Below are 13133 nucleotides of genomic sequence, written 5' to 3'. Positions count from 1 at the left end.
TGAACTCGCCCTCCTCCCGGGCTACGTGGCTAGCCCGCTGTGGCAGCCGCCTCGATACAGGAAAATTCCATTGTAATCTGTGTTGGATAAGTGGAATGAATGGTTTATTTTCTTCTAGGCCTGGAGAGTAAAAAGGGAACAGAGCACCCACCCCTTCCCCAGGGAAATACAAGTGAAATCTTTTAAAAGCCCGTCTTAATAGCCCGAAACTTGCTGTAGGGTTTCAGATCTCTGAAATGCTACGTTCTCTCATCTCAGCCTGTCAGAGTTTTGCCACTGAGGGCCCGGGTGCCAGGCCTTTCAACTGAGGAGCAGAGTGCTTGATTCACTGAGTATGTGCATGTCGTAACGGGACACATTTAATCAGAAGCCCCCAGGGGTCAGGCAGACATTCTAAGAACTTTCTTAGAGTTCAGCATCTTACCTCAGAGCAGGAAGTTGGTATCTGGGGGCAGAATGTGGGAGGGGGAGAATAGAGATGAAACCTCAGCCGGCAGCGTTTTGAGAATTACTCCGCAGAACGTGGTTTAGGTAGTTTTTATATATTTGGTATGTGTTCATCCTGGAAATGTCCTTTGCCTCGCTATTTAAGAATTAAGACTTGTAGCCCCTGTGAGGTCTTCTGGCCTTGCTCGCCACTCAGGATCCCTCTTACACAGAATTAAGTCCTCATGGGTTGGGCATTTTGTTTTGCTTGGTTGCTTGTGCTGTTGGAGAGCTCATCACTTAATGGGGGAAGTGTGTTCCTTACCTTACACTGTGGTCTGCTTCCCTAACCTCTGCTCATTGCTCATTGCTCTGAGGTCTGGGGTCTGAGACCACACAGAACAGATCTGCTCTCATGTGGTAAGTAGGTGTCTACACCTTTGAAAGTGACTGTGTACCTCCAGAACATTCTCCCAGCTAAACACTTCCAGTCTTTCAAGGAGCTCAGGAGTGGCGTCATGTGCCTTCACCTTCCCGACCGCTGTACTTGACGCCATTTCACGGGAAGCAAAGTACGCAGCTGTGTTCTGCCCTGCCCTCCACGCACGTTGGCTAGGGCAGCGCAGCTTCTGACCACCTTCATCCTTGTTTGTTGGTTCTTGCTAAGCCTGAGACAGCAGTTTTCAACCTTTTTCATCTCATGGCACACACAAGCTAATTACTAAAATTCTGTGGCACACCAAAAAATAGACTTTTGCCAATCTAACAAAAAAAGTTTAATTTTGATTGACTTACAAAAAAATAGAATAGTAATTAGCTACCCTTTTTGCTTCAAAGTGACTTTTAAAAAAGGAACTCATGGTTATACATAAGGATTTCTGGTACCAAGAATTAACCAATCATATCCATCCTTATTACGTGACATGACAAATAAGATGCAAGTCTATTTACATTTATGGTTCAGGACAGGGCATTCACATGGAAGGCTATTGTGTTGGCTGTTGTCACTTTTTAATTTGACAATCTAAGGGAAAAGAGGTCAGTGCCCCTGGCTGAATGGTCAGGCATTGCATGTTTTAAAACTTGTGGCACACGGGTTGAAAACCACGCCTAAGAGACTTCATGTTTCAGTTGAAACCTGTGAGTTTCATTTTCCTGGCTTTTGTATTTTGGAATTGTTTTGTTAGCCTGTCAGTCCTTGCGGCCACCATTCTAGCTTGGACATTTTGGAACGACCTCTCATTGTAGTTAGGAGCCCCTTCAGCGGAATCTCCAATCTCTTTTCAGTCTTCTGCCCGATCATGCCCGCCTGTGAAGACACACACTGAAGTCATTTCCCACAGGATGGACTCATCACTCGGCGATGAGTGTGCCGGATGATGTCTTTCCCATGTGCCCGAGGTCTGTCTTTGCAGCCTGGCCCCTGCCACTTCCCTTTGCCCCACTCTTGAAAAGACACAGGAGAATTCTTCCCCTTCGACAAGGAGAACTGCTCTGCCTGGGAATGCTCAGCAGTTTCCCCTGTGTCCTCTCCACTTAGCCAGTCTTCGATGTCTCCATCTTTTAGGTGCCAGTTCAAACTTATTTCAAAGAAGCCACCTCTAGATCCCCTAGGCAGGTAGTGTCTTTGCTGCTTTGTGTGTGCGGCCCCCTGCTTTTCTGTTTTGCTTTAGGGTTTGTCCTTCCCACTGCGGGGTCAAAGAGCACACATCGGTTTAATTTGGTGTCCCGCCCGGAAGGTCTGAACTTGGCCCGGTGAGTGCAGTTGGTAATCCCCTTCATCCCAGTTGCTTTCCCACTTCTGTGGAGAACAACCATGCTTGCCTCCAGAGCTTCCAGTGCACAGCTGGGGTTGTGGTGCCTGAGCGCCCCCTGAATTGGTGAGGATTTTGTGTATAAATAAATTTTCTGGGACCCGGCCAGTGTGGCTCAGTGGTTGAGCATCACCCTATGAATCAGTAGATCACAGTTCGATTCCCGGTCAGGGCACATGCCTGGGTTGTAGGCTTGATCCCCAGTAGGGGGCAGGAGGCAGGAGGCAGCTGATCAATGATTCTCTCTCATCATTGATATTTCTATTTCTCCCTCTCCCTTTCTATAAAAATATATTAAAAAAATAAATTTTCTGGGGATGCGTCCCCCCATATTCTGATATGCTATTTGCTTCCCTCAGATCCGCTCCCAAAATGAGCACCTGAGGTAGCTCACTGGTGTCACCAGGCTTGTGTTTCAGCCTCGCATCACCGATCCTGAGGACACGCAGTTATCTCTGAGTGTGTCAGTGTGCATTGGGTCGTCTTAGGAAGTCACATCTGCTGTCCACCACTGCATTACTGGCTCACTCAGCTTTCCTGGGCTTCTGGGAGCTTAGTACTGCTTGAATCTGGCACATGTTTTCCCATGGAAACCAAATTTCAAACCACCAGCCTTTGGAATGTGGATAGTTGAGTGTGTGAATTGGTTGTGGTGGCGATTTTGCCTCCCAAGGAGCAGGGAAGGCTGTAACCGGGCAGCACATGAATAATGCATTTGCTGGTCTCTGAAAGGGCGAATGCAGATAACTTGGCTTGAGCTTTATGCGGGACCCGTGACAGTCTGTGTGTGAGTGGTTTGTGGAACCAGCTCTGGTTGAACAGCTAGTAATAGTAGCATTTCAGTCCTTTCCCTCTCTCTCCTGAAGGGAGAGCACCTGCTGACCTACCTGTGTTGTGTACTGTGTGCGCGCACTCGTGTGTCTAGAATCCCCGTGCCCTCTCGGCGTGCAACCTGTGCGTGACTCCTGAGGCGGTAAATCTATTTTTTAGGTGGCTGTGGTTGTCTTCTCTGTCAGTAGGAAACCTCTGTGCTGTCTGCTGGAGTTTGCCCCTGTACAGTGGTCCCTCTCCATGTAGCTGATGTAACCTGTTGTTTCCTAGTAAGGTTTTCCCATTTTCAGTTTCACAGTCAAGGATACCATAGACCTCTTAACAATAGGAACTCTTAAGGTAGTTTATAAAATATTTTTTTGAAAATTATACATACATAACATAACATTGGGAGTTTAATAATTCAGCTAACCACCCTGCTTTGTTCTTTTTTGATTTTTGTATAATTCATATAACATCATATTCTTGAATTTTTCTATTATACATTATCTTTATATTTAATAGCTACTTAATATTTTAATAAGAATGTCATTAGTTTTTCTATTTTTGTCTAAGTTGCATCTATGTTTTTTAGTATTGTAAATTAAACTAAATAATTATATTTATGCATATCATATTGGACCTATTGAATTGCATGTATATCTAGACGTGGATTAATTTTATTTATTTTTTAAAATATATTTTTATTGATTTCAGAGATGGAGAGGAGACAGAGAAACATCAATGATGAGAGAGAATCATTGATCAGCTATCTCCTGCATGCCCCACACTGGGGATCGAGCCCGCACCTGGGCATATGCTCTTGACCGGAATCGAACCTGGGACCCTTCAGTCCACAGCCTATGCTCTATCTGCTGAGCCAAACCAGCCAGGGCTAGAAGTGGATTACGTTAAAAGAAATTAGTTTTCATTGACAGTATTACAGATGTCCCCCAGTTTTCCATCCTTTGTCCAGCAGAAGTGGATTACTTTTTGAAGAGGGACTTTGTTTTTTTTCTTCCCTGGGACCATTTAAAAAAAAAATACTTCTTCATTGTTGAAAGTATTATATATGTTCCCTTTATTCCCCTAGTGATCCCCTCCAGCCCCAGGCCCTTGCCACCCCATTGTCTGTGTCCTCTGTGTCCATGGGTTATGCATATATGGACACCAGGTCCTTGGTTGATAACCTCCCTCCCACCCTCCCCCACCTTCAAAGAGGGTTATTTTTTCGTTTCTTGAAATACATTAGTATAGTAAGAAGTACTAGGCCCTGACCGGGTAGTTCAGTTGTTTAAAGCTTTGTCTTAATACACCAAGGTTGCAGATTCTATCCCAGTCAGGGTACAGCCAGTGAATGCATAAATAAGTGGGACAACAAATCAGTGTTTCTCTTTCACTTCCTCTCTATCCCTTCCTCCCTCCTCCTCTCTCTCCTTCTCTGTCTCTCTCAAATCAATAAATGAAAACAAACAAAACCCATTACATGGCTATCAGTGTTATAAGAATGCAAAAATATGGCACCTTTAATCTGCCTTTCTCTAGTGATGTTGAACCTTTGTTTCCTAATCCCATTTCTGTGCATGTGACTCCTGCCCAAGTCCTTTTCTCATTATCGCAGTAGAGGAAACGCCGTGCACCTGGCTCTGAGTGGACACGTTCACTTTGATATGTGGTCTTGCTTTTTTGCCAGTAAACTTGTTTATGTGCAAAAGCAAAAACTCATGCAATTAGGTTTGTAAAGAGCTTTTTCTATTGGAACATTAAGAATCATTTTTCTGTGCAATAAGGATCTGAATCTTGGTGTTTTTCCCTATAGATTAAAAACAAACACTTTGGCTAATTTTCATTCTACAGAAGTTAAAAATCTATATTTACATGTCTTGTGATTTCTTTCATTGCATCATGAAATGTTTATTTAAGATTATAAAGACTAAAAGGTCTTATACTCCCTAGTTATGGCTTAAAAATAGTTTGAGAGGAAAAAAAATGAACCAGATATATTAGTCCCTTCCAGCCTGTGGCTTATATGACAGCACAACTCCTTGTCTGGGTGTGGTGCCTCTGGTTGGCGTTTCGTGTAGCTGGGCGAGGGGCCAAGCTGGCGTCCAGCTAAATGCCAGGACTAGCTAACCCTTAACCCTGGGTTAGCCAGTGCGGTGGACCTGTGTGGGCAACGAGCCACCTCCTCACCATGGTTTTCCTTTTATTTATTTATTTGCTTATTTTTTAATGATTTTCCTTTCAGCTGCAGCCAGCCCTGTCCTGGGCCTGAAAGAATGCACCAGAGGCTCAGCAGTGTGGTGCCAGAACGTGAAGACGGCAGCCGACTGCGGGGCCGTGAAGCACTGCCTGCAGACCGTCTGGAACAAGCCGACAGTGGTGAGCGCCCTTAATGATGTGCTGCATCCCTTTGTGGCGTCTGTAACCACTGCCATTTGCAAAGCACTTTCTCTTGCCTCAATTTGTGTGCCTCTCACGGTGACCCTGCGAGGGAGGCAGGACCTGTAGGTGGGTGTACCATTGTCACAGAGGGAGTGGAGGCTGGAGAGGTTCAGGTTTCCTTCTCCCCAGGTCACCCAGTCCCTTGGTGACGGAGGTGGACGAGGTCCTCCCATGCCCACGCTCTGTGTTCCTTGCTGCCCTCTAGGCCTTGGTGCAGGACCCACCTCACCACCCAGATAGGGACCAGCAGGTTCACAGCCCCCATTTCCAGAACTGGGCACACGAGGATGGCTTTCGTTCTTGGTCACTCACTCAGAATCGAGATGCTCATAAGCTTTTCAGACCTTTTTGATGTTTTCTTTCTCTGCCTGTCATAGCTTTCTGTTTGGGCCACTGGTTCAGACCCTAGAACTTTAGTAGATATTTAAGATTTTATTTCCAGCTATAATCACACCACCTTTTTTCGTCCAAACAATGTTAAATATAGCATACTCATGTGGGCTCTTAGCACACAGGGGGGAATACTCTCAGATGACAAACCTCAAGTGTGTTCTTCACGTGACCCGAACCTTCCCGGGAGGCACCAAGCTTTGCTGGCTGCACCAGCAGCAGGTGCTCTTGGCTCTCCCTGGGATGTACCTGTGGTGCAGGCCAGGTTTGACTGAGTGGAGTTCAAGTTCTAAAACTCGTCAGTGGCCTGTAGAACTCAGAGAAAAATATTTAACACCGCTCTTGACAAGATATTTTCTGAATTCACTGGAAAACTGCCCTCGTGGCCAGTTACTTTCAGATTTGGTCTCTAATTTGCTTCTGACCTTGTTTTTAATACTGCTTTCACTTTCCAAGTTTAATTGTGTCAGGCGAGGACTTTAGATCCTTCTCTTTTGATGGACAGTGTCGTGAACAATGCCTGGCCCCATGCACATCATTAGCCTGGCTAGGTCCAAAGGTTCCAGTTGGTTTCTCTGAATGCAGCTAAGTGCACAGGTATTCCCCAGTCTCACCCAGACGTGTCAGTTCCTTCTTCCTGGGTCGAAAATACACTGAGTGGCCAGATTATTATGACCACCTGATGTTTGTAGGCAAATTAGCTATAATTTCACGCTGAAGTTGCTAAAGGGCCAGATCATTATAAATGTCTGAATAGCACAACATACCTAAGTATTGTTGCTGATCAAGTTCATCCAATCATGTTGATGGTGTATCCCAATGGAGATGGCTTCTTCCAACAAGACAATGTGCCATGCCGTGCTCACATTGTGCAAGAGTGGTTTCAAGAACATGAGGGAGACTTTACCTTGCTTAGGTGGCCCCCACAATCACCAGATCTCAATCCAATTGAGCATTTGTGGGACGAAGTTAAAAGAGCCACCAGGCAGCTGGTTCCACAGCCATCAAACCTCACAGAACTGGACAGTGCTATTCATCAGGCATGGTGTCAGATTCCTCGCATCACCTTTCCACATCTCCTGGAGTCAGTGCCAAGAAGAATCACCACAGTATTGAAGGCAAAAGGTGGCCCAATGAAGTACTGATGGGGTGGTCATAATCTGGCCACTCAGTGTAGTTGATATCAAATAGGGAACTCCCCAAGAACTTTGAGAACCAGTCAGATTTCCCAGAGTCCTGGCCATGCGGGCCCTGGGTGCCTAGGCTTTCAGAAGACTTGTCCTGTCCCTAAGCTCTGGAGTGGTGACAGCTTCCATGTAAACGCAGCACTGACCAGGAAGACGAAGGCAGGTGGAGTGCAGGTAGCAGTGCCAGGGGGAGTGCGCAGGCGCACAGTGTCTGGCTGGGGCTGGCTTCTATGCCCGCCCCTGTAGCTCTCTGGTGCTGGTGCTGGTACTGGCCCGTGATGTCGCTTTGCCTTCCTGATTTTCTCTGGTTCCTGCTGCTCTGATTTTCACCTTTCTGCGCCTGTTTCCTCTCAGAGCTGTTGTGAGCAGTAAGAGGAAATTTGGCTTGTACTGTGCGTACTGAGTGAGGTGCTGAGGGGTAGAGGGTGCGAGAAGAGGGTGTCTGCCTGGTAGAAGCAGTACTGTGGTCAGCCACACCTAATCCTTCCTCCCTGGCGTCCGAGTGCTCCCTGTTTAGGTTGGGAACCAGGCTGTGCCTGTGTCAGATGTGGCCATGGTCACGTCCCTGGAGTTTTCAGCTGTGTGTGGTGCGAGTTACGTCCTACAAATACAGATCTCTCCCTCGTGTTTTCCTCTTAGAAATCCCTTCCCTGTGACGTGTGCAAAGATGTCATCACCGCAGCTGACAACATGTTGAAAGAGAATGCCACTGAGGTAAACGCCACACGTGTGTGTGACTGAGTGGTGGGACCCTCAGTGTGTGTGACAGTTGTGGCCACATGATCAGTCGCTTAAAAGCTGTGACTTGGGAGGAGACGGGGGTGGGGTGGGGGTTGTCTAACGAGGAAACAAGGAATGGTCTGGGTCCAGGTAGGATATAATTGAGTCCTGTGGGCCACATACTGCTTCTGTCCTAGTTCTTCCGCTCGCGGCAGTCGTCCCCCCCCCCACCCCCCCATTTTTGAAAAATGTAAAAACCATCCTTAGCCACAGGCTGCACAAGGACAGGCCGTGGGCCCCAGCTTGCTCCCCGACCCCAGGTGTTCAGTGCCAAGTCCATTGGGATTCTGTGGCACATGCTGTTAACCTTCGGGTCCCTCTGGCTGTCTGCTCCCTGTGCCTATGAGACTGCCGTTGGAGGATCTGCTCTTGCCCCATTAACGTGACGAGCCACGGCTCCCACTCGCCGGCTCCCAGGCCCCCTTCCCTGAGGGTGGCTGCTTTCAGCCGTCACTCTTCTGGGAGCTGTGAGGGCCTCTTGCTCTCGGCCTGTTTGTAGAAAAGTGCATGCTGACCTGCCCCTTGCCTGTGTCCTCTAGCAAGAGATCCTCGTGTACTTGGAGAAGACCTGCGACTGGCTTCCTAAGCCGGAAATGTCGGCCTCATGCAAGGAGATGGTGGACACCTACCTCCCAGTCATCCTGGACATGATTAAAGGACAGATGGTACGTGCTGGGGAATAGGTCTTCCTTCAAGGCAGTGCTGGGGTCCAGGGAAGTGCCAGACCAGGAGAGAGGGATTAAAAGGGCAAGTCCATTCATACCTGTGGGCTTTCTCAGCCTCTTGACAACAGTTCTAACATCCAGAATGCCTCTGGCACGGCAGAACACTCTGCCTGTAACCTTCAGGGTTGGGCAGGGCACAGAAATGGGGACTTACAGGATTACTGAAGGGCTAAACTGGCATACATTTGTAGGTGCTGGTTTGATAACTCCTGTGGGATCTTCTGAGCAAGCAATTCATTTCATTTGTGTGGTTTTTATCCTAAGGAGTAAGTCAGGGAATTTACTTGTGGGTTCAGCTACAAGGAAGCTCAGTGTTCATTCGACAAGTACCTGCTGTGTGTGAACCATGTGCCAGAGGTTGGGTTTTCAGTGACGAGCAAGGAATTTGGAAAGACCCTAACAAAGAGGAGGTGCTTAAAAAACTGAGAGGCCACTGTCCCACGGTGGGACCACGTGCAGCAGGAAGTCCCTGGGTTTCAGGAGGGGGTGCCATGGTTATAGGTACCTTTTTGAGACGGTTTGGTCTAGATCCCACCCACTGGAGCTGAAAGAGGGGAAGCTGGCAGAATATCAGGTGTCAGATGTGCTGGGGGCAGTGCAGGTGGACAGATGCATATTATTTAGAGGATGAATGGACTGGACTTGTTTTTGGAGGGGATGTCTTCCGGGTTTCTGGCTTGAACTGCAGGGAGAAAGGTGCTTAGGCCATTGCTGAAATAGAGGTGAGGGGGAGGGGTTAGCGGTTGAGTCTGAGATGCCTGTGAACTGGGTGTGCATGTGTGAGGCCAGCTAAGAGAAGGAAGGGGGACTGTTTCCTTTTCCTCTGGGGAGAGGGTTTCCAGCTGGACTTTTTCCCCACCAGAGCCAGCCCGAGGAGGTGTGCTCCGCGCTCAGTCTCTGTGAGTCTCTTCAGAAGCACCTGGCAGAGCTCAATCGCCAGAAGCAGCTTGAGTCCAATAAGATCCCAGAACTGGACATGGCGGAGATGGTGGCGCCCTTCATGGCCAACATCCCCCTCCTCCTCTACCCTCAGGGCGGCCCCCGCAAAGAGCCCCAGCCGAAGGTAAGGCAGCGCTCCCTCGGGGCTCCCTTCGGGTTGGATTGGAGTGTGGGTGCTGCTTGAACTAGGGGCTCTGGCAGCAGTCAGCCTGGAAATGGTTGTGCCATGCAGTTGCTGAAGAACCTGGATATTTACATTAAGCTAAATTAAAAAATGGGGTTTTTAAATATGCAAACATTTCCCCCCTTCCTATTAAGTTTTACTAAAATCAGTGCCCATTTGATTTTAAAACTGTCAACAGTTTTAGAGCCTGTGAAAACACATTATTCACTGCTCAGGGAGTCACATCCAGTGCTGAGGGGGCGAGTGCGGGAGGCACTTTTCCTAGGAATTTGAATCCCCTTAGTGACTACAGGAGCGCACAGTGTTGACAGCCTCCCCTCCCCGTCTCTGTAGGCTGATGGGGATGTTTGCCAGGACTGCATCAAGATGGTGACCGACATCCAGAATTCTGTAAGGACCAACTCCACCTTTGTGCAGGCCTTGGTGGAACATACCCGGGAGAAGTGTGACCTCTTGGGGCCTGGCATGGCCGACATGGTGAGCCTTGTCTCTGTGGGCTCTGGGGATGGGAATGGGCAGACCCCGAGAACTTCACTTCCTGGGGCACCATGTAAAGTTCATTCTAGGAGCTCTGAGGACAAGATGTTCAGACAAGCCCCATTTCCTTTAACTAGAAAGCAGCTGGAACAGGTGGTAGGCACTTACATGCTGTGTTGGGTATTTGCCTTTGTTTATGTAACAAAGTTCGTGGGACAGTCTAGGGCAGCGGTTCTCAACCTGTGGTCGCAACCCCTTTGGCGGTCGAGCGACTCTTTCACAGGGGTCGCCTAAGACCATCTGCATATCAGATATTTACATTACGATTCATAACAGTAGCAACATTACAGTTATGAAGTAGCAACGAAAATAATTTTATGGTTGGGTCATAACATGAGGAACTGTATTTAAAGGGCCAGAAGGTTGAGAACCACTGGTCTAGGGGAAGGAGACTACTTTGGTGAAGATTTCTTTTTGTCCCAGAATCATGTATGTAAGAAAACACTGGAACCACTTACAGCCCTGTTTCTATAGCCTGGCTGTGCGTGGTAATAGCCCTAAGTGTGCTCCCCACAGCCAGCAGGTTGCCGTCCGTGGGAGGCCCCCTGGCATTCTTGTAGGAGGTTCACCGGGTGCCTTCCTTACCTGTGAATGTTAGACCTGTGGGCCCAGAAACTCATTAGCCCCTTAGGGGGCTTTATTTCTTGGATCCTGTTCACATTACCCGCACTCAAGAGATTGGTGTGTAAAACCAAAATGCCAGGTTAGTACCTGGCAAGCAAAAAGCCTCTGCTGGACAGGAAGCAGGGGCTGGTTGTCATGACAATGTGGGTCTGGGTCCAGGCGGCCTTTCTGGATGGCCGTGCTGGCTCTGGAGGTGAGACTTCTCTCTGATGACTTGCTCTCCTGTAAGCCTGGGAGTCGTAGCCTCATTGCAGTATCTTTGCATATGGGTTTCTCAGTATGGAGGGCTGTCCTACCACTCGCTTTTCTCCCTGTGGAGGCTCTCCAGTTAGAACCTATTCTCCGAGAGCTATTCTCTGAGGGTCTACAGGAAATGCCCAGATGTGTATAAAAATAGGCAAGTTGGAAATCATCATAACTTGATTCTGCTGGATTTCAACTTTATAATTCTGTCCAAGAACGTGTGGAAGGATTTGAAAAGTAATCTCTGGTTCCCAGCACTCAGGAGTTGCTACTCTGTGATTTTGGGGCAAGTTTGGGGCAAAAAGGAGACTGGAGGACCTTCTCTCCAAGGGCCTTTTTCAAAGCACCTTTCGCACACCTTGTCCACATTACCACTTTCATTTTAATAAAACTTTCCCAGAGCAGACATTTACAAGACTCCACTTTGGGGTTGGAAATGCTGATTTTTGGTGTGTGGTCGCGGTAATTTCACTAACAGTGTGTTTCTCTGTCCCCAGTGCAAGAACTATGTCGACCAGTACTCGGACATTGTGATCCAGATGATGATGCACATGGTAGGTGGCAGGGGACGTTCCTCCTTAGCGTTTTTCTTTATCTCAAACTTTGTGATTTCCAGCGATTTGGAAAAGTGTAGTTTCCTGTGTTCACCTCTAAGTACTAAGTTGGGCTAAAATGAGCCCTTGGTGGCTAGCTGACTCTCCACCTGCAGCTCACTATCTCCCTTTACCCTTCCTGGCTTGACCACCCTCACCACTGCCCTGGGGCCTTCCTCACCTTGTGAATGTTCATGTGCTGTGCCTGTGTGAGCTGCCCATCAGATTTTTAGCATTTGGCTTTCACCCTTGGCCTCCTGGGCATGGTCTGCTCTGTAGCTAGGCCAGGCCTGAGAACCGCCGTGTTGCTGCCTCTTAGAGCTGGTCCCACACACTGCAGCAGTGTTAGCTCTCACACTTGCCTCTGGTGTATCCAGGTGGTAGGGGCATCCCTTCATGATTAGAAATCAGAAGTATCGTCAGCTAGCCAGCTTCATGCAGAAAACTGGCACGGAGCAGGGTGGTCTGAAGCATCATTCCTTTGGGAAATGCTCTGGCCTCCTGAGACCTAACCTGGAGGGATGGAGGGGTGGGTTGCACTTTTTCCTTTCTGTCATGCTTGCTTCTGATTAGTTGAGCATCGATGAGAGAGAAACATCAACCAGCTGCCTCCTGCACACCTCCTACTGGGTATGTGCCCGCAACCAAGGCACATGCCTTTGACCGGAATCGAACCTGGGACCCTTGAGTCCGCCGGCCGATGCTCTATTCATTGAGCCAAACCGGTTAGGGCTGGCCTGTAGTTCTTGGGTTTATTCTCTAACCAGGGGCTGTTTGGTAGTTTTATTGGAACATAGCAGTGCCCATTTTGCGCTACAGCAGCAGAGTTGAGTAGTTGAGACCTTAATGCTCGCAAAACCGAAAAGATTTACTCTCTGATCCTGTTCCTAAGCACTCAGTCTCCATCCAGTCACAATAGAGGTTATTTGGGATTATTCCTCATACCACACCTTGTTCTACTGCAGTTTACGAAGACAGCAGCGAGAGTAGAGAAATGTAAGCCTTCGGTGTGACTTGATTTGATTAGTGCTTCCTCAGAGCTAGCTAAAAACTGTTTCTTATTGTAAAGATTATACTGCATATACATTCTTTGAAAATATGGATAATACTTCCCAAATTGAAAGTCATTTGAGGTTTAAGAAAACATCAGTGGGGTCATATTTTATATTCCACAAATTTTATAGTTTGCATTTTTAATCTAAAATTATATTGGTCATTAAATATTTTGTACAAATGATTTTTAAGTGGCTGCATAACATTTCACTGTGCAACGAAAGGTAATTTATATACCTTTATAAACCCCCGTGGCTGGGGGTTTGGGTTGTTTGCAGGTTTGCCCTGGGGATAAAAGGCATGATAAGCAACCAGAGCCCTGCTTTTCCGAGTTTAGGTCATTAAAACGGACATTGCTCACCCAGATGCCAGGCTGTTGATAG

At 47.7% G+C, this 13133-nt stretch overlaps 1 protein-coding gene across 1 annotated transcript in view; it reads left to right on the top strand.

Annotated features, from left to right (window-relative positions):
* The window catches only part of PSAP (prosaposin), a 28119-nt gene that overhangs the window by 6705 nt on the left and 8281 nt on the right, over window positions 1–13133 (top strand). The window contains exons 2-7 of the mRNA XM_006761017.2: window positions 5202–5432; window positions 7712–7786; window positions 8392–8517; window positions 9440–9640; window positions 10034–10177; window positions 11602–11658. Coding sequence (XP_006761080.2) covers window positions 5202–5432; window positions 7712–7786; window positions 8392–8517; window positions 9440–9640; window positions 10034–10177; window positions 11602–11658 — 834 coding nt within the window. The remainder of the gene's footprint in view (window positions 1–5201; window positions 5433–7711; window positions 7787–8391; window positions 8518–9439; window positions 9641–10033; window positions 10178–11601; window positions 11659–13133) is intronic.

The sequence above is a fragment of the Myotis davidii genome, unplaced genomic scaffold, assembly GCF_000327345.1.
Source record: "Myotis davidii unplaced genomic scaffold, ASM32734v1 scaffold134, whole genome shotgun sequence".
NCBI lineage: Eukaryota > Metazoa > Chordata > Mammalia > Chiroptera > Vespertilionidae > Myotis > Myotis davidii.
Note: the sequence above shows the minus strand (reverse complement) of the source record. Positions and strands in the feature narration are given on the sequence as shown.